The 26,719-nt window shown below is 42.9% G+C and overlaps 1 protein-coding gene across 1 annotated transcript in view; it reads right to left on the reverse strand.

Annotated features, from left to right (window-relative positions):
- Nucleotides 1-26,719, reverse strand: part of FBXO21 (F-box protein 21) — a 177,034-nt gene that overhangs the window by 61,100 nt on the left and 89,215 nt on the right. Inside the window, exon 9 of the mRNA XM_085632767.1 lies at nt 21,992-22,124. Coding sequence (XP_085488893.1) covers nt 21,992-22,124 — 133 coding nt within the window. The remainder of the gene's footprint in view (nt 1-21,991; nt 22,125-26,719) is intronic.

The following is a 26,719-nucleotide window of genomic DNA, read 5'->3' on the forward strand; positions in this document are numbered from 1 at the left end:
TTTCAATGAATTAGTGAAAGCAGCTAATCAAGATATGGAATGTACTCAGTGCAGATCGGAAATGTTGTCAACATTATTTATAGAAAGATGTGGACAATATATCATTTTAATGCTGCAATGTTGTAGAGCAGATGGAACAAAATTGGAAACCAAAATTAAAACTTTTGTGGCAGGTCAAGTGTCAATTTCAGGAAGAACTTTTAAAACAGTGGCTATTGTTTCCCACAATGGACCTACTTCAACATCGGGACACTATACTGTGTATTTAAAATGTAACAAAGGATGGACACTTTGCAATGATGCACATTTAGAGTTTAAATGTCGGTTGCCTTATGAATTACCAAATTCATATCTAATATATTTCTGATGCCAAAATTCTGAGAAGATGTCAACATAAATTACTGAGTATATTTTGGATATTTTCACTACAAACAATTTCAGACACATCATTCGGCCTATTGGGAAGCAGTCAATATGAATTCAGAAGTTTATCTTGGATATCCCTAACGCAATTGTTTTTAAAATCATTCGGCCTATTGGGAAGATGTCGAGAATAATGGTTTGAATTATTGATTCTGTTCTTTGATATTGCATTTGAAAAATTCTGTTCAAAAGAAGGTGCTGATATATTTGATCTTTGTAATATAAACAATGTTAATGAGGCTGTTCATTTGTGAAAATGTAAATAGATAGTTGAATTTGTTGTAGATATTTGGAACACAGATTTGTTTGGTTTTTAACAATCTTATTGATTGTATTTTATTGCCCGCTGTCAACTGATGATCAAAATTGAAATGACTGTGTATGGTGAAATTCAATATAATCTGAAGACAGCAAAAAATGCAAACTGAATATGTTATGTAATTGTAAAATAATGTTGTGTTCTTAAAACCATAAAATATATGTAATAACAGGATTTTTCTTCTCCTTTACAGGTCCTATTACTAAAGTTTAAAATATTTTAAATTTACACTACAAAAAAAAGAAGTAAAGAATGTTTCAATCAGTTTTATATCTACTTCAAAACAGGTAAGATTAAGTCACCCAAGCACTACCCATTCACTGCTACAATCACCTGTGCACTACCCATACAGTTCTCTAACCATCTACTCACTACTGATTCACTGCTCCAATTACCCAGGTAGTACCCATGCACTCCAGCAATCCGCCTGTCAGTACCTATGCTCTCTTCCAATCACCCATCCAGCACCATGTATTTACCCAATCACTCCGACAAAACACAAGCACTTGTAAAATCACCATGTGCTCTTCTTGCAGCACTGTAATCATGCAGCTAGTACCAATGTACTCATGCAATAACCTAGCCATAACTCATGCACAGGTATAATACTCCAAGCACTACCCATACAGACATCTAACCACTTACATACTACTGATTGACTCATCCAATTAACCAAGTTCTACCCATGCAGTACAGGAATCCCCCTGTCACTTCCCATGCAGTCCTCCAATCACCCATCTAGCACCATGTACTTATCCAATCATTCCGCCAATACTCAAGCACTTACAAATGTAATACACACTCTCCTTGCAGCACTGTAATCATCCAGTCACTACCTATGTACTCATGCAATGACCCAGGCACTAACACATGCACTGCCACAATAAATTGTGTACTACCCATGCAGTCCTCTAACCTATCTAGATACTGCTGATGCACTCCTCCAATTACTCAGGTAGTACCCATGCACTCCAGCAATCCCCTCGTCACCCCCTGTGCACTTCTCCAATCACCCAGCTAGTACCATTTACTTATCCAATCACTCCGTCAATACCAAAGCACTTACGAATTCACCATACATTTTCTTTGCAATACTCTAATCATCCAATCACTATGTATGTACTCATACAATGACCCAGACACTTACACATGCAGTGCTACAATCACATGTGCACTGCCCAAGCAGTCCTCTAACCACCTACACACTGCTCATTCACACCTTCATTTTCCCAGGTAGTACCCCTGCAGTCCAGCAATCACACTGTTACTCTCCGTGCACTCCTCCAGTTACCCAGCCAGTACAATGTACTAATCCAATCACTCCGTCAATACGCAAGCACTTATAAATTCACCATACACTCTCCTGCAGTACTCTAATCATCCAGTCACTACCCATGTACCCATACAATCACCCACGCACTAACACAAGTCGTTCTACAATCACATGTGCACTACCCATGCAGTCCTCTAACCACCTACTCACTGCTCATTTACACGTTCATATTCACAGGGACTAACCATGCACTCCAGCAATCACACTGTCACTCTCCATGCACTCCTCCAATCACCCAGCCACTACCATGACTACCATGTACTAATCCAATCACTCCGTCAATATCCACACACTTTTAAATTCACTATGCAATCTCTTTACAGTACTCTAATCATCCAGTCACTACCCATGTACTCATGCAATGACCCAGGCAGTAACACTTCACAGCTACAATCACATGTGCACTATCCATGCAGTCCTGTAACCACATAGACACTGCTCATTCACACTCTTTCAATCACTCAACCACCACTTACATACTAATGTGATCACCCACGTATTATCCATCCACTCATGCGTTAACTCACGGATTACAGATACACTTGTACAATCATGTAGGCAGTACTCATGCACTCATACAATTACCATGCGCTACCCATGCACTCTTTAAATTAATCATGCTCAACACATATACTCCAACAATCATGCAGACATTAGCATGCAGTTATTTCTCTTTTTAAAGCAGATAATGTACTTCTGAAAAGAACTCTTTTTTTTCTTGTTTTTAGTTTTTTTTTACTATTTTGTAAATGTTTGTTTTTGGAAAACCGAAAAAGCAACAGGCTAAACTCTTAACTTTTGGAATTCTAAAATCATTTAAAAGAAAAAAAAAATAGCAGCAATGGTTCCTTGCTGCAGAACAAACAGCATCCACAGATTGTACACCACAACATAGGATGGCGTTGCATTTTATGCATAGCTGTTTTAAGTTTCCAAACTCTGAGCGTATGTCTGGCCCTCGGGATGATGTACTTGACTTTCCTGAAGTGCTGGGACCAGTTCCCTGGTCACCTTGTTGCATATTTTGCTGTGCATGTGGCATCGGCTCCCGTGCAAAATGTCTGGGGTGGATTGTCTGGAGGTGCTTGTACATGCACGACGTGCCACAAGAGTATTTTTTGTCACTACCTGTAGCCAAAATCCGTGGACATAGAGTACAACTGACCTTCCTTGCGTTGACTCTCTTTTCACCATCTGGGATAGTGAAAAATGTCCAGACGATGGATTTTGGTCTCTTTTTCGGAGGTGGTTGTTCTATCTCTTCTTCATCAGAAGTATGTTCTTGTTGGGAGTTGGAAGAAGCCATTTCCACCTCTTTCCAAAAAACACCCCAAAAATGTACAGACTAGCTGCAAAAACACAACAGGTGTCTCTCCTGTGAAGCTGCAGGGAGAATGACTAAAATGGGTGGGATCCTTCAACTGTTAGAATGGGAAACGTTATGAACCAATCAAATGCTGTCTTTCAAAGTCAAATGGCAGTCGCGACCCGGCGCGCAACCAGCGCACCCGATGCAAATTTGCGAAAGTATATATAACAATAATATAAGTTTAGTACAAGTACAAATATATAATTTTTATAAATAGTTTAGATAATCTTTTGCCCTCATGTATACATTAAAGTTAAATACATATAGTTTTAAATCATCAGAATAATTTGCAGGGGTTATGCACCCGGCACGATCCCATATGTATACGACGTTACGCGGGGCCAGGCACAGCGCACCCGTCGCACACCAAACGCGCACACGACGCGATCCCATACGTATATGACGTTACGTGGGGCCAGGCACCGCACACCAAACGCGCACATGATGCAATCTGATACGCATATGACGTTACGCGGGACCAGACACCACGCACCTGTCGCACACCAAACGCGCATCCTTTACGACTTTAGCAATATGGTGGCTTGAATCCGTGCACCCACCGAGATGGGTACACGATGGGTGCGCGACTTCACTTTTTCCTCAAAAAAACTAATATATATATATTTTAGAACACAAAAGACATTACTTAATTTTGAAAAATAAATAAATAAACCACATTACAATTCCAAATTATCATAAAAAAAAGTATTTACAGGAAAAAAAGAAAGGTTTCATAAATATTAAACTTACAAATTAGCAATTAAAAAAACTTTGAAATTCACTCAAAAAACATAGGTTTCAGGCATGTAATACTTAGAAATTAGCATTTAAAAATCCTTAGAAATTCACTGAAAAAAACTATAGGTTTCAGGGACATTATAGTTAGTTGGACATTTCTCTAGTACAAAACCAGAGAAATTCCCCCGTTATAGTTAGTTCAGCTAACTATAACTCGCACCCCCTCAATGTACTGCTGATGACGTCACCTATTATATCATTCATGACATGGTCAGTGACATCACTGATGACATCTCAAATGACATCATATGTATGTATGTATGTATATATATATATATATATATATATATATATATATATATATATATATATATATATATATCTCTCTCTCAAAGGTAATGAGTGCTAACGGCTGCCTTCTTGTTGCTGTTTCCCTTTCAGAGCACATACTGACAAGCAGACAGCACTAAAGTTTAAGGCAAGATCATGAGTCCTCTGCAAGCAGTCTGTAATTTTAATTTATTAAGGATGCCTGCTTGCCTGTTTCAATCTCAAAAGCAGGTCCTAGAGGAGATGAAAACAAGTAGTATTATTTCACAAGTTTGTCACTTTAACATCAAGTAATACTGTTGGTATACCGACACTTTTCGAGAAGGCAAGAAAGAGTGCAAGGCCCTACAAAGACAACTGAGGAAATCTTATAGTCTTATCCCCAAAGCTCAGTATAAGGCTGCGTTAAAAAAGTACTATAGGGCGGTCCGATTAGCAAAGACAGACTTGAACTTGCCAGGAACAAATCATGAGAAATGTTTAAAATTGTACAAAGTTTTATGTTCCCAGAAGCAAGCTCCAGATATCAAGAATCATCAGCTAAATGTTGTGAGCATTTGGCACAATTATTCCATGATAAGATTAAGAACATCCAAGACAGCCTGCTTTCTAGCAGATGGCCGGATAGTGTCTGTCTAGATCGTCTCTATGCAAGTTATCCCCTGAATTCAATAGGGTCTCTTTCCAAATTTGATGCTATCTCTCTGGACGATTCTTTGATAGCTATTCAAAGCCTCAATATGGGTATATCTAACGGACCCTTGCCCCCTAATATACTGGCACTGGGTGCCAGAGTGATTAACCCTTTGGCCAATATACACTTGAATGAATCGCTGTCATCAGCAGTGGTACCCCAGGCCTGTAGGCAGGATAAGATCCTGCCTGTGTTGAAAAAATCACAATCAGACTCAGCTGAACTATCCAATTACAGACCCATTGCTTTGCTCCAAGCTCGATCAAATGTTTTGGAAAAACATGTCAACTTTCATCTTTCCCAATACTTGAAAATCAACAATTTATTACAGCCCAGTCAGTATGGTTTCCACCCATGTTTCAGTACTGAGAGTGTGCTATTGGAGGTGGCAGATTACATCAGAAGTATTTTAGACTCTTGGGTGGAAGGCACTGCTGATCATGTCAGATGTTTCCACAGCCTTCAATTCAGTTACCCTATGCAGCTCTATTGGCCCGCCTCAAAAACATTGGAATTGGGGGTACAGCCTTAGACTGGCTCACATCATACCTTTACGTGGGCAAGAGGTCTGGATCTCTCCCTTCTCATCGGAACCGCATGGTTGGAGTCCCACAAGGCTTGGCTCTGAGCCCTACTTCATTCAACATCTACCTTACTCCTCTTGTGCTACTTGCAGGGGCTTTGGGAGCAAAAATATTTGTATATGCTGATGACACCCAGCTACTGTATTCATGGGACTGTAAGAATGTTACCTGATGAAAATGAAAACTTGCCTGGCAGCAGTCTTCCAGTAGTTAACTTTTCATCAGCTCAAATGCAATGCAGAAAAAACAGAGCTTTTATTTTTTGGAACTAAGTCCCAGGAACCATGGCAATCCTTTTGGCCAGTGGATTTATATATGAAAATCGATCAGGGCCTTATATTCTTATACCAGGTGAACATAGTAGTAGGGTCAAAGAGAGAAGAAGGTACTCTACCTATATGTTTCAAAATGTACTGTGTATCATCTCATTGGTATACTAACACTTAAACTAGAACTCAAAGCAAAAGTTTCAAAGAAATTTCAGCACATAGCCAAAAAAAAGGGGATTCATTAGTGTTTTATTTTTCACTTTAGTTAATTTCAGAGAAATAAATTCAATACATAAGATTATTGGTAATTTGTGAAAATAACATAAGATAACAATACACGGAAATATAAATAAGGCCCAGTCACAATCAAACGCACACAAGCTCACAAACATATACCGGTATCATATCACACCATAAAAACACACATCATACATCTACACATAAAAATCCAAATGACCAACTGTAGGTCCAAACAGCCACAGTAATCAATGTATGGGCAAATGCATATAGACATTCAATACTGTGCTAAATAGTACATGTTCGATTTTAAGGAACTAGGGCTTGGGTGGACCTCGTGGAAGCGCCGACGCGCGTTTCGGTGAATGCACCGAAATGTTGGTGCCACCTTCCTCAGGGCGAACAAGGAAACAGTTTAGGGTTTTAGCTGGGACCTACAGACTTAGAAGCCATTTTGAAGAAATATGGTCTTAGAAGGTAACGTTCAGTGGGGCAATGCCACAGGCAGTGTTGAAGAGGAAGCATCATCATCTGGGAGCTGCTGGATGAAGTTGTGGTGAAGATTTTTATATTCACACTTTTTGGAAGTCGAAAATCTCCAGCAGAACGAAGCTGAAGGCTGTAGCTGACAAGAGTTCCAGGAAGCCGGATACTCCTTTAGTGAAGGACTGCTGAATAGCAGTGGCTGCTATGGTTCTTGGTTTTTTCTAATCAAGGCACAGGTTGACCACTAATGAGTTGGTCCAACTTAGGCTAACCGGAATTTGTATCACTAGAAAAATGCTTCATAAAATGGAAGCTCTATTATCTATACTGGAGGTATTTCTTCCCGCCAGTTCTGGATTACTCTAGATCAATCTCTGGTTGCTTGCTTTTGTGTTTACTCGTTTCTTCTTAGGGTCCTACATTTAATCTGGCTCATTCAAAAACGCGTGCAGGGAGTCGGCGTGCCTTTAAAAATTCCTGTTTCTGTTTGTATGGCTGAAAAACATAGTAGTAGGGTCCTGCTTCTGTCTATTACGTATCTTAAGAACGTTTCTTCATTTTTTGTCCTTCTCAGCCAGGAAACGGGTGATACAGACGGTGTCATCTAGGCTGGATTATGGCAATGCTTGTATCTGGGCCTGCCTGACTACCTTATTAACAAACTGCAGGTGGTCCAAAATGCAGCAGCACACACTCTCCTCGCGGTTTGCCTCTGAGAGCACAAGAGTCTCCACATCTAAAGGCACTACATTAGCTCCCTATAAAAAGAGAATCTTATTTAAGCCTCTTGTCCTGGTTTATAAAGCCCTCAATCGGACAGCCGCACACATTAGTGTTTATGCTCCCACCAGATGCCTTCGGTCAGCCAAAGCCTTCTTAGCCAAAATGCCTTAGATTAGGTGTATTAGGACTGGCGGAAGATCCTTCTCCTTCTTAATTCCTTCAGCTTGGAACAAACTTCCCAGCATTACAGATATGTGTCAATGCAGGAAAGGATCGAAGAATTGGTTGTTTAACCAAGCCTGAATTGATTAGACCTTAGTGCCAGGACACTCCTTGGAGTAACAGTGCGCTTCACAAATGCCCATTCCTTCTTGCAGAAAAGCTTCCCAGTACGGACGTGATGCTTCAGAACTTGATTGATAAAAATACCTTCATAGTAACTTGTCGGTAGGCTGTTTCTCATTATCAACTTCAGCATAAACATGTGCATGTCATTCGCTGCACGCCCTCTTCCTTGACCTGTGCGCCTTCATCTGTACCCTTCTATTTGACAGAGGAGACTATTGGTGCTTGTTTTGTGATGAAATGCAGAGGGATTGATGCACGAAAAGTACTTATGGTTTCAGATTAACAGTCACCACAGAGATAAGTAAATACTTCTGACACTTTCTCACACTCCGACACATCGGGCAATTTAGGACTGGTGATGAAGTTTCGCAAAAATTCTTGCCCACATTTAGGATCACAGCAGGTGGAAGCCTCTGGAACACTGGTAGTCTTAGTACAAAAGGCAGGCCTCTTAATGCCTACCAGATCTTTTCTGCAGCTCTCTAAGAAACAACCGCACCCTGCTCCTCTCGGGGACATTTTTTGTTGCTGTTCGCTGATCTGGGAACAGCTACTTTCATTCTTAAACCAGTTTTGGATTGAAGAGGTTTGAACGTGTATGTGCAACATACAACAAGGTGATGAATGCTTAAATTAATCTATTGCTGCCGATTGCGCGGGCCACATTTCAGACCATCTTTTTCAGTGGCGGCTGCTCCAATCTGGGGGTGGCGAGGCAACGGGAATGCGAGGGGTGTGGGGGTGACAAGAAAATAATTTTAAAGAACAACCACTTACCTGCCTCTGCGCCTGCCATCTTGGTGCTCCTCTTCCGACGCAGGTCATGCTGCACAGCCTCTCAGAGGGCAATCACAGTGCTGCTCTCATGTTGGTAATACCAGCATGAGAGCAGCGCCGTGATTGTCCTCAGTGGGCAGACTTGATGCTCGATTAGGCCCAGGGTGCCTGTGGCTTTTCTCCAACCCAGCTGTGGAACACAGCTGAGTTGGAGAAACGTGAGTGCGCATGTCTTTTTGGCCAGCCTAAGATGGCCGACCAAACTAACGTGCACTTACGAGTGTCCGACACTCCTCCCTAGTCCCTACTGTGAAGCTCGGCAGGGTAGCCCGCCCGCACTAACCTCGGCTATTAGTAAGAAAAATAAAATCATAATTAAATTGTTTTATTATAATTTAATTTTTCTGCCATAACGGAGGAGCTGGCCCTGAACTTTTTTTACCAACTCAGCTGCACTTGACAAAGAACTCTCATAAGCAAATCAGTTCTTGGTCCTGCTCCAATAGGACCAGTCCTGCCTGAACTGCCAGTCCAGGTCCCTTCCAGATACACAAGCAACCCCAGAAGGATTACGACCAACTCAGATTATCAGTAAGGTGCAGCTTGAATCAAGTGGCACAAAGAGCACAGGACTTAAGCTTGAGCATACCCATCGATCTGCAACATAAAAGAAGGTGATGGAAGGAATGCCAGAATTAATCTCAGTCACTGGCCATAGCCTGGGGCTGCATTTGTCACCCACTTTGCCACTCTAGACAAAGTCCTGCCATATTTAAATCTGCCTTGGTCTTCCTCTAAAGAGGAACAGTCTAGTCCACACTGCCAGATCTCCTCCTGACAGGAACACAAGAACCCTACTAAAGGATTTGACTTACTGGTTTTCCTCCCCGAGATAGCATAATGGCCAAAAAACAAAACAAAATGGACTGCTAATTACCAGTGTCTGAGGTTAATTTATGCAACCCACCCATGAATATATTATTTTCCCCAATGTGACTGATTTGCCCAGACATGGGTCCCATGCTCAGTGCGCCACAGAATCAAGTGGCATGACCGATAAGGCCCAAATAGGCCACAACTGGTCTGGAGTAGCTTGTGTTCCTGCTCACAGGGGATGTGCCTAACAATTTGGGCTAAACTGTTCCTATTGCAGCAGGACCAAGGCTGATTTGTCAATGGCTAGTTCTGATCTTAGGCGGCATGGTGGTAAACAAAAATGCTGAATGGAATTTCAGCCCGGAGTCTTAGAACAGTTGTGGAGCTTAATTAAAACAATCCGTCTATCATTTTTTATTTTCCAGGATGCACAAGTACAGGAGACTTGAAGTGATACCCACGCTCACTTTCGACGTCCCTTGTCCGACTGCAATGTCATGATGGAAGGAATTTGTAGATTGGCTTTGAAGATTCAGATGCTGTATTCTCATTCAGTGAGTCCAACAGCTCCCGGCAAGCAACCCAGCTACCTGCTGGACACCCGTCCTTCAAATGCAACTCTTTAGCAGTCCATCAATCCAGGAGGGACACAGAATGCCCGACCTCCGGTGTGTCTGGTTATTCACATATTAAAGAAGACATGTGAATTTAAGAAAAAGCCAGGGGGAGATTTAAAAGAAGGTAAGTTGCTTTCACATAGGCAGAGAAGTTCAGTTCTTAGCATGGTGTAGCACAAATAAACTTGTGCAGCTCCAAGGCCAAACATGCAACAAGGTTGAGCCTGCTTCAGGAAGTTGGCTGCAAGCAGACATGGTGGGTGATCTCTTTACAGGACTACACCAGAAGGCAACAGCACCCTAGAAGTTTCTAGACAGAAATGGAAGGCACACAGGTACAAGGGAAAAGTGCAAGCAATGTGTCACAGCAGCCCATCAAGCTTCTTCAGTCCATCCTCAGGTCTTCAAGTGTTTGCAGTAGTATGGCCCCTGTGGAAGAAGGATGGAGGGTGGGGAGTATATGTCTTTCCTGTTTTCTGATGTTGCTTCTTCCCCTCATCGGCACCCATCTTCTACTGCCTGTGCTGTACCTCTTGTAACCAAGGCTGACCTGCATATGGCTGGTTCATGACTGAGGTAGCATGGTGGGCATAAGAATTATGAACATGATTGGGCCCAGAGTAATTTCCAGTGGCTGAGATTTATTCAAGCAATTAACCAATCCCTTTTTTGTTTTCCTCAGTACTTCTGTGTGTTATGGAAGCTTGTATAGCTGATCCAATTTTTTCAGTTATCAAACCACATAATCTATCAGAATTGTTGTGGGGTCCATTCCCACTAAGTTAGCCAGCAAGGGAAAGGATGACCCCTTTATATCAGATGTAAAACAGAGCTCTGTGAGTGCAGTTTCAGCATGGGTAAAAGCTGTCAATAGCAGGAAGATTTCTTTTAGCATTAACACATTTATGTGCAGGCCCATATCTAATCTTACACTAGACACTGTTGGAAAGTTGTCAACTAAATGAACAAGTTACTTACCTTCAGTAACGCTCTTCTGGTGGATACTCTTTCATAATGTAGATTTCTCACCTTAACATATTCCCCAAGTGCCAGACTGGATCAGGAGTTCTTTTTAACCATGCATCTGTGCGTCACTAAGTGGCGTCATGCGCCTCCATGTTAGCTCCATACTGCCCTGGAATTGACAGAGAGGGGTCGGATATTAGCGTCACCCCCTGCATGTTGATATTCTTTTCCTTTTCTGTGCCCTAAGACACGAACAGTGACAACTGTTGGTAAGAGTGGGCTGAGTACTAACGTGAGGCCTTTTTAGATGTTGAAGAGACCACTCAACAGAAAAGAGAGGTGGTTAGATAGAATTTTCATCTGGAAATAACTAACAAAGGTACGTAACTTGCTCTTCTGATGGATGGTTCTATCCACAGATTTCTCACCTATGAATATATACCAAAGCAATACCTCTACCTCCATGAGGAGGGTCTGTGGAATGGACTCAGACCAAAAAGTTTTGCTGAACCAAGCGGACAAAGTGTCCTTCCCACCAGACTAGCACTGATTCCCACGTCGCAGACTGGCAGATATAAAAGACAAATGCAAAAACAACAATTGATGGACAGAATGCAGAACAATGTCATACATTCACCCCAGTACAGAGATCTGGGCCTAAATCCATAGTTTTTTTGCTCACCATGCCGTTCCAGTTTGAACCCAGCCATATGCAAATCAGTCTTGACCCTGTGCCTCATGGGAACAGTCCAGCCCGAACTGCCAAGCCAGGTTCTCCCTGGACTGGTAACAAGCATCCTAGGACCGGTTTCGGGGTTTCACCCCTCTTCAGCCAGGATAGCTTGATTTCCAGTGGCATGGAGAGCAAGGGACCCACGTCTGGGCATACCCTTCCCACTCGGGGTGACAAATGCAAAAACAACAATTGATGGACAGAATGCAGAACAATGTCATACATTCACCCCAGTACAGAGATCTGGGCCTAAATCCATCGTTTTTTTGCTCACCATGCCGTTCCAGTTTGAACCCAGCCATATGCAAATCAGTCTTGACCCTGTGCCTCATGGGAACAGTCCAGCCCGAACTGCCAAGCCAGGTTCTCCCTGGACTGGTAACAAGTATCCTAGGACCGGTTTCGGGGTTTCACCCCTCTTCAGCCAGGATAGCTTGATTTCCAGTGGCATGGAGAGCAAGGGACCCACGTCTGGGCATACCCTTCCCACACGGGGTGACAGATGCAAAGACAACAATTGATGGACAGAATGCAGAACAATGTCATACATTCACCCCAGTACAGAGATCTGGGCCTAAATCCATCGTTTTGCATAGGGCCATGTCACAGCAGCCCATCAAGCTTCTTCAGTCCATCCTCAGGTCTTCAAGTGTTTGCAGTAGTATGGCCCCTGTGGAAGAAGGATGGAGGGTGGGGAGTATATGTCTTTCCTGTTTTCTGATGTTGCTTCTTCCCCTCATCGGCACCCATCTTCTGCTGCCTGTGCTGTACCTCTTGTAACCAAGGCTGACCTGCATATGGCTGGTTCATGACTGAGGTAGCATGGTGGGCATAAGAATTATGAACATGATTGGGCCCAGAGTAATTTCCAGTGGCTGAGATTTATTCAAGCAATTAACCAATCCCTTTTTTGTTTTCCTCAGTACTTCTGTGTGTTATGGAAGCTTGTACAGCTGATCCAATTTTTTCAGTTATCAAACCACATAATCTATCAGAATTGTTGTGGGGTCCATTCCCACTAAGTTAGCCAGCAAGGGAAAGGATGACCCCTTTATATCAGATGTAAAACAGAGCTCTGTGAGTGCAGTTTCAGCATGGGTAAAAGCTGTCAATAGCAGGAAGATTTCTTTTAGCATTAACACATTTATGTGCAGGCCCATATCTAATCTTACACTAGACACTGTTGGACAGTTGTCAACTAAATGAACAAGTTACTTACCTTCAGTAACGCTCTTCTGGTGGATACTCTTTCATAATGTAGATTTCTCACCTTAACATATTCCCCAAGTGCCAGACTGGATCAGGAGTTCTTTTTAACCATGCATCTGTGCGTCACTAAGTGGCGTCATGCGCCTCCATGTTAGCTCCATACTGCCCTGGAATTGACAGAGAGGGGTCGGATATTAGCGTCACCCCCTGCATGTTGATATTCTTTTCCTTTTCTGTGCCCTAAGACACGAACAGTGACAACTGTTGGTAAGAGTGGGCTGAGTACTAACGTGAGGCCTTTTTAGATGTTGAAGAGACCACTCAACAGAAAAGAGAGGTGGTTAGATAGAATTTTCATCTGGAAATAACTAACAAAGGTACGTAACTTGCTCTTCTGATGGATGGTTCTATCCACAGATTTCTCACCTATGAATATATACCAAAGCAATACCTCTACCTCCATGAGGAGGGTCTGTGGAATGGACTCAGACCAAAAAGTTTTGCTGAACCAAGCGGACAAAGTGTCCTTCCCACCAGACTAGCACTGATTCCCACGTCGCAGACTGGCAGATATAAAAGACAAATGCAAAAACAACAATTGATGGACAGAATGCAGAACAATGTCATACATTCACCCCAGTACAGAGATCTGGGCCTAAATCCATCGTTTTTTTGCTCACCATGCCGTTCCAGTTTGAACCCAGCCATATGCAAATCAGTCTTGACCCTGTGCCTCATGGGAACAGTCCAGCCCGAACTGCCAAGCCAGGTTCTCCCTGGACTGGTAACAAGCATCCTAGGACCGGTTTCGGGGTTTCACCCCTCTTCAGCCAGGATAGCTTGATTTCCAGTGGCATGGAGAGCAAGGGACCCACGTCTGGGTATACCCTTCCCACTCGGGGTGACAAATGCAAAAACAACAATTGATGGACAGAATGCAGAACAATGTCATACATTCACCCCAGTACAGAGATCTAGGCCGAAATCCATCTTTTTTTTGCTCACCATGCCGTTCCAGTTTGAACCCAGCCATATGCAAATCAGTCTTGACCCTGTGCCTCATGGGAACAGTCCAGCCCGAACTGCCAAGCCAGGTTCTCCCTGGACTGGTAACAAGTATCCTAGGACCGGTTTCGGGGTTTCACCCCTCTTCAGCCAGGATAGCTTGATTTCCAGTGGCATGGAGAGCAAGGGACCCACGTCTGGGCATACCCTTCCCACTCGGGGTGACAAATGCAAAAACAACAATTGATGGACAGAATGCATAACAATGTCATACATTCACCCCAGTACAGAGATCTGGGCCTAAATCCATCGTTTTTTTGCTCACCATGCCGTTCCAGTTTGAACCCAGCCATAAGCAAATCAGTCTTGACCCTGTGCCTCATGGGAACAGTCCAGCCCGAACTGCCAAGCCAGGTTCTCCCTGGACTGGTAACAAGCATCCTAGGACCGGTTTCGGGGTTTCACCCCTCTTCAGCCAGGATAGCTTGATTTCCAGTGGCATGGAGAGCAAGGGACCCACGTCTGGGCATACCCTTCCCACACGGGGTGACAGATGCAAAGACAACAATTGATGGACAGAATGCAGAACAATGTCATACATTCACCCCAGTACAGAGATCTGGGCCTAAATCCATCGTTTTGCATAGGGCCATGTCTTAACTGAGGTGGCAGAGTGGGCTAAAGAACGGTGATGGATTAAACCCAGATCAGTTGACTGGGCGTGAGTGCTTGCAATGTTCAACACTCCGTCCATCATTTCCTTTGGTTTTTGCTCAGATATAAAAGACAGGTAGTCATTGCACCAATGCAGGGGTTTAGCCCTGGTGGAAATGGCTTTCAGACCTCCTGGGGATTGCTTCTTAGCCAGTGTGTAGCAGATCTTAATGGAGAGGACTATCCACCTTAACAAGGTCATCCACTGCACAGCCTTCCCTTTTCATTGCTCCAGAGGACCTCACAGAAAGCTGATCATCAACTTGATGATCCTTGGTACAATCTATGTAGAAGCTTAAAGACCTTTTGGGGTCCAAACGATGGACCCTCTCCTCTTTCGATAAGACAAAGGAAGCAAAAATGCTGGCAGAATGATGGATTGCCCAACATGGACGGAAGTTACGACTTTGGGTGATAAGGCCACCCAAGACCTGAGCATCAATTTGTCTGGAAAAAAGGTGATGTAGGGCAGTTGCACTTAAAATGCCTGTGGTTCACTCACTTGATTTGGGCCTAGCTTGTCTTGATCTATTTCAGAACCTGGGGCAGAAGAAGAAGTAGCCGGAATGTGTACAGTAGTTCCTTTATTCTAATCTATTCTGTATGTGTCCCCCAACGAGTGTTCTTGCGAAAACATTCACATGTAAAATTGGTGAAACTGAGCATTTCCAACTGTGGCAAAAAGATCTACTAGATTTCCTCACATGGGCGGAAGAGGCTCAACCCCATCCCGGGACGGAAGCTCCACTCATAATCCGCCAGACAGTGCCTTCTCAGTTAGTCCACTCTGGCGTGCAGCGACACAGCCAGATGGTTGGCCACCAGAATGATGCCCAAGACCCCACTCTCTGTCCTACCACAGTGGTAATGTTGTTTGTAGGAACCTGCCTTCCTGTGATTGGTAGCAGAGAAGTAACCAGAAAAAACTAAGAAACACTAGGGACCTTCGGTATTTCATGTAGTAAACAAACCGTGATCCCGGAGAAGGCAATAAATATCTATAAAAATCGTAATTTTATAACAAAAAATTAAGTACAATTAAGCAAAATGACGTTGCAGTGGATGCCTGTGACAAATGTGCTCAGTACTCTCTTATATGTGATATCATCACTTCTCACTTTTCTCAGGCTTTATCAATCCCAGAGTCCTGATGATGATCCTAAATCCCCTATAGGATCGAAACGGTTTTGACTATTTTGTGAACCCTTGAACAACTTTTGTACTTTACTTACAGGGCCATGCTGTTCTTGTTCATATGATACACACCTGGTCACCTTTTATTACACGTGTATCATTTATAAGAGAGTACTGAGCATGTTTGTCACGGGCACCCACCGAGTCACAATAGTGCTTTATTGTACTTAATTTGTTGTAATTAAATTTCCATTTTTTATAGATGTCAGTCTTCTTAGGGACCACTGTGTTTGTTTTCCACATGATTGGTGGCAGGAAGGCCTGTAGGGCCAGATAAATGACCCCCAGTAGGTTGATTTGGAGCGGGCCACTGTAGACTAGTCTTCTGATCTCCACCTACCCCAAGTTGACTGCCCCCGGCAAACCAGCAGTGATGCATCCGTGATGTATCCTGCCACAGGACACACTACAGACGGTCAGTAACCAGTGCAGATCTTGAGCTGCATGATCTGAATATCGTCTGAAAAGCAGGCCTATTGCTGAGCCTACTGGGACTTCAAGTTCCATTGTAGGGCTCAAACGTGCCACCGGGCATAGTTGAAAAAAGAGGATGCATAAAGCTAACAATCCAAGAAGTCTCAGAGCCACCCTCACTTGAATCCAGGAGCAAGTCAGAAGCATCTGGATCATAGCGCAAATGTCTTGGACTTGTTGCTGCAGTGGGGAAGACTTGAACATCACTGTATTCAGAATTTTCTCCAATGAATGGAAGCCTATGGGAGGGAATCAGGTGAGGCGTTGTTGGGTTTTTCCTAAAATGAGCTGATGACAAAGGTCTGTCATCGTCTGGAGTTGGTTTATGACTAACTGTGGTGATCCCGCCTTCAGCAGACAGTTGCTGAGGCAAAGGATTACAGATCGGCAGCGAATACTACCATCAATTTCATGGACACCAGAGAGGAGCTGGTGAGGCCAGAGGTGGAGCATGGCAAACTACAAATGCTCCTGACCTACCTTGACAGCAGTTAACACCTGTGGAACTGCAGGACAAGTATATAAAAATAGGCGACCTGCAGGTCACCAGGGTCCAGAGCAGATATTATGTGCGGTAATGAGAGCATTTGTGATCTATCATTCCAAAGCAAAGTGCTGAGGGGATGTTGGTTCATGATAGACCAAGGCCCACCATCCTTTTTAAGGACGAGGAACTAGCAAGACTTCTCAGAGTTGGTAAAATCCCCATGGCCCCTCTGGAGAGCAACAGGTGGACCCTCTTGTAGCAGAATGGGCAGATGCTCTTCTGAAATCCGTTCTGATGTGGGAGGCATATTGGGCAGGGAAGGGTAAAAAGGTAAGTCATAATGTTTTTGAATAATTACACCTGTCAGATGTGATGGATCACCAACCTGAAATCTATGCATGCGGCCCAAAGGGGCTGGGCTGTCTGTTGCATAACTGGTTGAGAAGGCTATCTCTGGCTATACACCAGTCCTCTGAAGTAGCCGCTAAAGTTCTGAAACTGGTGTAGAAACTGTTTGACAGGGGCCAACAGCCCTAGTGAATGCTCTACTGCTGCCCTACAGTCTTTAAAAAACTAAAGATGATGGGCGGAATGCTTGCAATAAATCCAACCACGGGCAACAGCACGGGGTAGCATTCCAACCCATTATTCTTTTACCCATCATTCCACCTCAGTTTGGACCCTGCTACAACAGGAACAGTCCAGCCCAAACTGGTTGGCCAGGTACTCCCTGAACCGGAACACAAGCATCCTAAGACAGGTTTTGTCCTATTTGGGGCTCACTAGTCTGGTGTAGCTTGGTTCCAGTGGCACAGTGAGCACAAGACCCACATCTGGGCATGCCCTTTCCACCTAGGGTGGTACATCAAACACACAAAAGGTATTGGGAGGAATGTTTGCAATAAATCTAACCATTGGCATTCGCCCGGGTAGCATTCCAATCCATACTAGTCTTTAAGGTGTTCCAAAGCAGAGTCTGACATCTAACCGATGAGGCGCGACCAATCAAAGGGCATGTCCATCAGCAAAGCCTGCACATTGCAAGAGAACCCAGAGGACCACACCCAGGCATGTTGACAAAGAACGATATTGGTACCAGTTGCCAAGCCAAGGAAAACTGTGGCAAGCCTGTGCAGATAACATATTTGGCAACGTATTGCCCATCATGCACCATCTGGGCCAAAGAGGTCCTAAATCTTCCAGGACTGGTGGCAAAATCTCACTGGCCATATCCCGCAGGGTATGGATGTATCCGCTCAACAGAGTCTGCTTTTATAGACCTTAACGTCAGACTTGCTGGAAAAAACATTTGCTTGTGAAAGGCGTCAATCCCAATCAGACTCCCAGTCCAGAGGAGTGGAGGGAAATGAATAAGTGTTAGCTTTACTGGTCGAGGCCTGCACAATAAGGCTCTCCGGAGTGGGGTACTTGGTGAGAAAATCCAGGTCACCAGGCATATGTATATGACGTTTGGCTGTCTGCCTATTCACAGGTGGACAAGAACGTTGTTTTGACCAAGTAGCTAGCCATCAGAGTATCTGGGAGGGCATCATTAAACAGAAGTAAGGGCATAGAAGTTGATAGTCTGAGCTACAGAACTTCTGATAAAACATTTGTTTCAGTCTTAATGGAGGGGAGCTGTAACTCCAACACTTTGGTTGTCTTCCAAACAACCACTGTGAATGAGGCACTGCCCTTGGTTGGTAGCCCGTGGGACAAGTCAAGCTCTGTCTCAGGAGAGGTGTAACTCCCACTAGCAGCATCAGTGTAATGAGGGCAGAGAAAGCCATCCCCTTTACCATTATCATCATCATCATTTTAGGGTGCACCTTCCTCTGGCATATGGTCAGAACCAAAAACATAATTGAGACTCCGGTGATACATGCGACACAGTAGAGACAAAGGTTTAGAGCCAGGCTGCATGACTATCTGTTGTGCTTTTGTAATTTTATAGTGCCACATTAGTTGATTTTAAGCTTACATCTGCTTGGGGTCTGTCATGACGTTGCCACTGGACCATCCTCTGGTGCTCCCTCAATCTTTTAGTACAGGCTTCAGGGTGGCAAGAATGGGTCTGGATTGTGGGGTCGGTGTGAAAGTCTGTAGTCAGGAGTCAGTACAGACTCTGTAATGGGTCCTAAGGCATAAGACTTTGCTGGGGAAGGAACCACAGGCAGGAACCCCTCACCCCTGACTGCAGGCCTCTGCAGTTCCTTGGAGCCAAATGGCACATTGACGGAGTCGAAATCCCACTGAATATTTGCAACATGGCCTTTTTGAAGGCCTTGATCTGTTGTGGGGTTGACAATGGCCCAGGTAACTTAGGTGCATCTGGATCAGCTGAGGAATCAGCTCAGTGACAGACCTCAACGGAGTGCAACTCATATGTTCACGTCATTGCACCTTCTCCTAGGGGTCGGAGTGGTGGGATGAGGAATAGTCCTGCTTCGCCTTTTTATGTTTGTGTTTGGACTTTGATGCATCAGAAGACTTTGAGGGGGAGTGGAATGCTTGCAGTAATGTCCCAGTGATTGGGATCAAAGCCAGGCCCATAACTTAGAACTGGATAGGGACCTATGGGAATGCCAAGACTACTTCTTGTGTTCAGCGACATACAGCTTCATCTCCCAGTTTTGAATCTTCTTCAGTTGCATGAGGGCGCACTTATCACAGAACTTAAATTGTGTCCCAAGACCAGGCACTAACGACACCTTTTTGCGGATACGGGACCGACATTTGCTTCATGCAGCAGCGGCACAGTTTGAATTTTCATTTTTTAGTGAGAATATGGTTCCCTAACACACTATGAAAGTTTGCAAGTCTTCGGAAGAAGAGCTCAGGAGACATACTGGAGCGGGCGGAAGAAAGGAACTGATGTCAGCGTTCATGAGTGGTGCTTAAATGTGGCCCTACTATGTCACTTCAGTGGCGGTAAAGAGACAATGCCCAGCTGCACAATGCCATAGAGCAGCACTACCACAAAAAAAAAAAAACACATTCTAGCTCTAGTATGGCACCTGGGAAATATTCTAAAATGAAGGTTCTGAGGCTGAATTATTTATTAAAAGGAGTGCATTTGGAAAACATCTGTAAATTATATTTGTCCCCTACTCTGATGAGTAAGTGTTAAAAGCAAGTTGCAGATACGCAACCCAACAAATGGTCGGCAGAGTGCCAACATCATCTAAAGATGGAAACCACAGACGGATTGACCTGTTCTCAGTGCTTTGTCAGGCACAAATTGTAGGAGGTGCATGTGGAGTTTAGTGTCAGTTACCACTACAATGAAGGGTGCCTGTAGTCTCAGAAGCCTCTGGAAATACAAAGCTGTCATAGTCTAGTTGAGCATTAGGTTAATGATTGAAGTAGCCCCCTCTGGGAAAAGGAAGACCATCGGCATGCTCGCATCCAAAATTGCTCTATGAATAGAATTCTACATAAATGAACCAGATTTTAGGTAGTTCACTAAGAACCTTAGCATCAAGAGGGTCTATAGTGCTACTCAAGTGGATCACTCATGTGTCCACATAAATATAGGTCTCTCTTCCACAGGAAAGTTGTCAGGGACAAGCAAGAAAGGAGAAAGCTGGTGGGTGCCAGGTGTTAGCTTGAAACTAATAAAGTTAGAATAGTGACAGAAGTTAACCATTGATTCTGGGATTTTATATTATGGGCTATTCATTTACCAATACTTCCTGTTTAAATGACGCCATCTGGTGGTGCCTAGAAAAGCATCCCGGGAAGCTTGTTTCCGTTCAGGGAGGACCTGGCATGGCAGTTCAGGCTGGACAGTTCCCATGCAGAACGAGGTCAAGACTGATTTTCACATAGCTGGGTCCAAACTGGGGTGGCACAGTGAGCAAAAGAACGATGGATTTAACCCAGATCTCCTGACTGGGGGTGAATATTAGATTCATTCAGCATTCCGTTCATTTGTTGCCGCAGCACTTTTTACCCTAAGTGGGATAGGTATGCCTAGATGTGGGTACTTTGCTCGCTGTGCCACTGGATTTAAGCTAGCCTGGCTGATGAGGGGCGTTACCCCGAAACCGGTCCTAGGATGCTTGTTTCCGGTCCAGGGAGGACCCGACTTGGCAGTTCGGGCTATACGGTTTCCATGAGGAACAGGATCAAGATTGATTTGCATATGGCTGGGTCCAAACTGGGGTGGCGTAGTGAGCAAAAGAACAATGATTTAACCCAGATCTCTTGACTGGGGGTCAATTTTTGATTCATTCAGCATTCCGTCCATCATTTGTCACCAGCGCCTTAAATTGAACTTAAGGGCACGACCTGTTGCAAGTCATTGTGGATGCTGTCTGCCTAGGAAATTAAAGGGACAGCAACACAATCTCTTATGCAACATGTACTGGTGTGTTTTAATGCTTTAATATTTTATTTTTCATTTCTCAAATAACAAATATGATTTTAAATAGTTTTCTGTGGATTTCTGGGGTTCAGGTGGCATATAAGATTGCCGACTATCAACATAATTGCAAATATAGACCAAAATGTTCACAAGTTCCAAATGCGGACATTATCAGGTAATTATACAGAATGAAAAGACACTGACATGGAACAACTTACAGTCTAGGTTGTAAATCTAGATAAGAGAGACTTGGACATCAAGCATTAGCAGATTGCATACCCAGAGCCCCATGGATGGGATCCAGAGACTAAATGGGCTTGGTGTCCAACTCTCCCGTCCTTTCAACTCTCTGGAATGACTAAACATTGTTTGCATGAGAAGCCAAGGATTGAATACACATCAACACAAAACACCCAATTATAAAAAACGAAGGTACACACAGAGATGACCTTATGCTTGAAAATGCAGGTCTGAAAGGTTATGGACATTAAACTTACCCTCAGCTCCCAGACGTAACGCATATATTGGAAGGGTTGAGGTATGTTAATGGGAAATGGTGGTCAGTGAAAATAAAAGTAGTGTATGTACTAATCATGCAATTCAGTAGTCTTTTTACAGTCCATCCTGTGATTGAAAGGTGTCCATTTGCATCATGCACAAATTGGCACATTATAAGAGTACTCTATGCAGAAAATGTAATCATGAAAAACATTGTACCTTCTCTGGCCAGATTCCCAGGTGGAAGTACAGCCTGGCCTGAAGCATGAGGTACTGCACGTTGTCAGGGAACATGGCGAGGTACAGATCAAGTGAGTCCCTCAGAAGCTGATAAGACTGGTCACTGCTCTCCCTGTTGGCAGAGAAGACAACAGAACATGCAGTTCCAACACATGTATGAGTCTGACAACTTCTTAATATTTGAGGACCTACAAACAGCACACTGGAAAAGGGCAGTGAGAACTACAAATATGAGATGGATTTACTATGGTGTTTAGACTGGTTTCATGTATGGTTATCTTCCCTATATTCACAATCTGTAAATACATCATGCCATCTATAGGCAGAGGGATATTCACAGAACAGGAATCTCAGAATGACTGCCCATTCAGAATAAACCAATTTATTTCCATTGATAAGATGGACTTACATTAGAAAGGTGCAACTGTGAATCTCTTAACTTTAGCAGCAAACTAGATCCCACCTTGGGTATTGAGGGATTATCTGGGCCTCAGTAAAAATTCCATACCTTACTTTTATTCCGATTTTATCTTTTATCATCTTATGACCTCAGTGTCCACACACCTGCACAGAACCTTCACGAGGCATCTGCAATTTCAGAAAAACTTTACAGCGCAAATAGGAATATATAATGCAGCCGCTATTAAGATAGATGGGGGAGTTGATGTTCAAGTATGCTGAAAGGACCTTTGAGAGTCACTATAAAGTAAATTCTACCAACTTCCTCAGTCAGTTCACAAATATCTTCTTTAGACCAAGCCAAGAATGTTGCCTACAATGAATTCTGTGGCTAGGACAGATTATAAACTTAATAGCACAACGTTCTGCAGAACCGTTTTCCAACTGTTGCACAAACCTTCCTTTCAGTGGTCACACACAGAAGGGCTTAGTAAAGGTGTCCAAAAAAGAGCATATTGCTCCGTTCTCAAAAATATGTAGGAAGCAGATGTTGAATTGTTCCAGGCGAGATGTAACATGAGCTCTTCTTGTGCAAACCCCTGCATAAACAGAAACACTGGTGATTGGTTTTAAGAATAAGCTTAACCCAGGTGAAACTCAAAGGAGGAGAACAGCAAAGCGATTTTGAAGGAAGGGGTGAGTAGATTTCCTTTGAGCCATATGAGTTTTCCGCCTCAATGGGCAAAAAGGAAAACAGATAGTTTATTTCACGCTTAATCATCTGAGTTGTACTTGCATGTGTGACGGTCCATTTAGAAACTGACAGATCTGCCAGAGGATCTTTCACATGGTGTGGGTTAAAGACCCCACAAACTGGACACACAAGCCTTTTTATTTTGTAACTAGTTTCTATTATGGATACATTTAATGTGGATCCATTTGAATAAGAAAGACAATAATGAAAACCTCAGGGATAACAATTACTTTTAGAGCAAATAAAGTATAGAGACTCCCAAAAATGATCCATACTCATCCGTAACCAGTTGCCTTGTGACATGTTGCACAGTCATGTAATAGCCAGCAGAACAGGTGGACCTCATTTAAGTGTTCTGAATAGCACCATGCATCCCAGCACCCAGTCTCTTACTGTGCACTTCCCTAATTTGTGAGAGTTTACTCACCTTTTTCTCTCTAATATCACTATTGAGAAAGTGGCGCATTAACCTCATGTTTGCAACACCAATCTAAATAAACAATGCTTACATATGAAGCATTTTGTTAGTGAAGAAACATTAGCACTTGTAACTTTTAAAACTCCATTAGCATGAGCTGAAGCCTGTTAAAAGGTGCTGTAGCTGCACCCACAGCTAGCACCAAGCAAAGAAATGGAAAAATTTGAATGGAAGGAAAGTGATACTTTTACATACTCAAAATGTTCTGTCAGGTTGCACAAAATAAAGCAGACTTACTTGAGGGCTGATTTACTTGAGGGCTGATGTTCAGGTTTAGTGCACTTTCACAAAGTAAGCACACTCCATAAATCACTTGATTCACAAACAGGGACCATGTTAACATCCACCAAGGTCTACCATAGCCAAATACTTATGAAAATGTGCAGCACATGACACTACTAAATAAGTATCACAGTGCAACCTTATTTTGGGGAAAAACTATTTATAGTGTTAAGTTTACAACCAAAAATTAATTAAACGTTAAACTCGGACATAAAAATGCTAATTCAACTCACTCTTTGTGTTATGTTATTTTGTCTTATGTTATTTCATAGTCTATGATTTTATATTGTATTATCTGCTGTACTATTAGGAGTGTGCCTTTCAGTGCTATATTTCACCATATTAGGGTATAAAGGTTGAATGTCAGTATGTAGCTAGGTTTGTTAATGTATGTGATGACAGACTGTGTTCATATGCTGCTTATGAGCATTTGGTATATGCCTGTGAATGTGTTTTTTTTTTTTTACTGCACAGAGACGCATTTATTAATAGTGCTAGTGCTTAAACATGAACTTAAAATCATTCTGCCCCTGTCCCCACCCTGGTGACAGTGACATTAGTGCACTAAGAGGCAAGGCAGTTGGTATGTGAACTCTGTTTGTGGGCTAGATTCCATTAGCTAGAGCAACATTGTGGGCTATTAGATCCAAAACACCATGTTTCTGAAAAGCTTGCGTTCTTAACATGTAATGTGCTCACGGCAAAGGAAGACTGGTGAAATAAAATATTTAGGGGCACATGCATCAAGCTAACCACCGGTCGCAAATGGGCCAACTCGCAGAATTGTCCCCCTTGCGACCGGCAACCAGCCTTTTGGGATGCATCAAGCCCAAAGCCATTCGCAAAATAGGCAATCGCAAAATTTCCGATAATCCACTTTGCGAATTCAGCTAGGGAATCACAATTTGCAATTGCCTAAATGCAATGCAAGAAGCATTCTCAGAATGTGACTTTGCATTAAGGAATTGCAATTTTTTTTATTTTGTTTTATTTTTTATTATTTTATTTTCTTGGTCAGTCAAAGAGTACAGTGTTCACTTTATAGATATACATAATTCCAAATTTCTGTACATGACAGGGTTACCATGTTAACATGTGCATGTTTCGTTACCTTCGTTGTCCATTCGTTTACATAACCACATCGTAAAACAACAAACATTTTCAATGCAATAGGTCTCGCATTATTAAAGTTTGAGCTATTGGCATTGCTAATAATAATGCAACACCAATAGCAGCTCAAAGATTCAGTAATGTGAGACTTATTGCATTGAAATAGTTTTTTTTTAGTTTTTTTTTTATATAGCACAAACTTGAGTGAAAGGTGTGTATTTATGTTGCATTGAGTACAGTGTAATTATGTGTTGTGTTATTATGTGGCACAGAGTGGTATTGTGTGGAGTGTATTTATCTTGCATTAAGTAGAGAGTAATTATGTGACGTGCAATTATGTAGTACCGAGTGGTATGTGCAGTGTATTTATGTTGTATTGAATACAGTGTAATTATATGATGTGTAATCACACAACCACACCCACCAACCACACCCACACAACTACACACACAACCACACCCACACTCACACACGCAAACACACACAACCACACAAACACACACAACCACACAAACAACCCACAACCACACACACAACCATAAAAACACACACACACAACCACACCCAACCACCCAACCACACACACAACCACAAGCACACACACAACCCCCACACACAACTACACACACAACCACACACACGTCTCATTAACCGTTCCTACCTTTTTGGAAGATGATGTCGTACTCAAATGATGTACTTGACGATTGTTTAATTAATTCTCCTTTCCCTTATTTTATTCCCTTAAGATTAAATGTAAAGAAAATTGTTGTTTGTTCATTGTAAAGTGCATTAACCCCATTTCACAGGTAGAGTGACACTATATAAAATGTAAAATTAAAAAAATTGCACTGGCTGACTATTACTAGTTTTTGGCTCCCCAAACGCCCAAAGCAGCCTGGTCTTCATGTGATTTACAGAAAGGTAATTCCCTTGAGATTATGTGTTTAGAGTCGGTACAGACTTCCTTGAAGAGCCAAAACCATAGGTTCTAGGTCAGCTCAACTTCAGAAGCAAGGAATCAACTTAGACTGATAGGTCACCTGCATAAATCACAAAGAGGATCAGTGCAATGACAAAATCTCGACTCACTCCCCTGCTGCCTTGCTAGGCGTTTGACTATAGTGCCCGCTCAAAGTATCTAGGCCAAAAAGATTCTCCTACAATGCACTGGGAATGCCAGTCAACCAGGAAGGCCTTGCCATCTTGGCCAATAAGCATCCTCTCTCTCCATCATATGCTACATTGTCCAGTGATTCTATTCCCTGCCTAAAGCCTGTCTAGGCCGAAGGAAAGATGCTTAGGGTGTGAACCAATTCAAGGAGATGCTGGGTAAATCTCTCAGTAAAGATAGCAACTGAGCATGCAGGCTAGCATCGCTGTTAATATATGGTCCTCATGTAAAAACACAAGGAATTGCTCTGGTCCTAAGAATTTCGGGGGAAAACTATTTAACATCAAATAGTCAGCGTCCCTGCATCTCTGAAGCCCTTGTGTGTCAGATTATTTCCGATAACAGACAGCAAGAGAGAAAAGAACATTTCACCAAAAAGGATTGGTGGGAAAGGGGTCTCAAATTTAAAGGACAGTGAGGCGATTCCAGACAGAGATCCTGCTGCACTTAACTGCGTCATACTTGGAAAAATCTAATTGACCCTTTAAAGGAAATAAAAGTCCCTCATCTCCC

The sequence above is a fragment of the Triturus cristatus genome, chromosome 11, assembly GCF_964204655.1.
Source record: "Triturus cristatus chromosome 11, aTriCri1.1, whole genome shotgun sequence".
In the NCBI taxonomy this organism is placed as follows: Eukaryota; Metazoa; Chordata; class Amphibia; order Caudata; family Salamandridae; genus Triturus; species Triturus cristatus.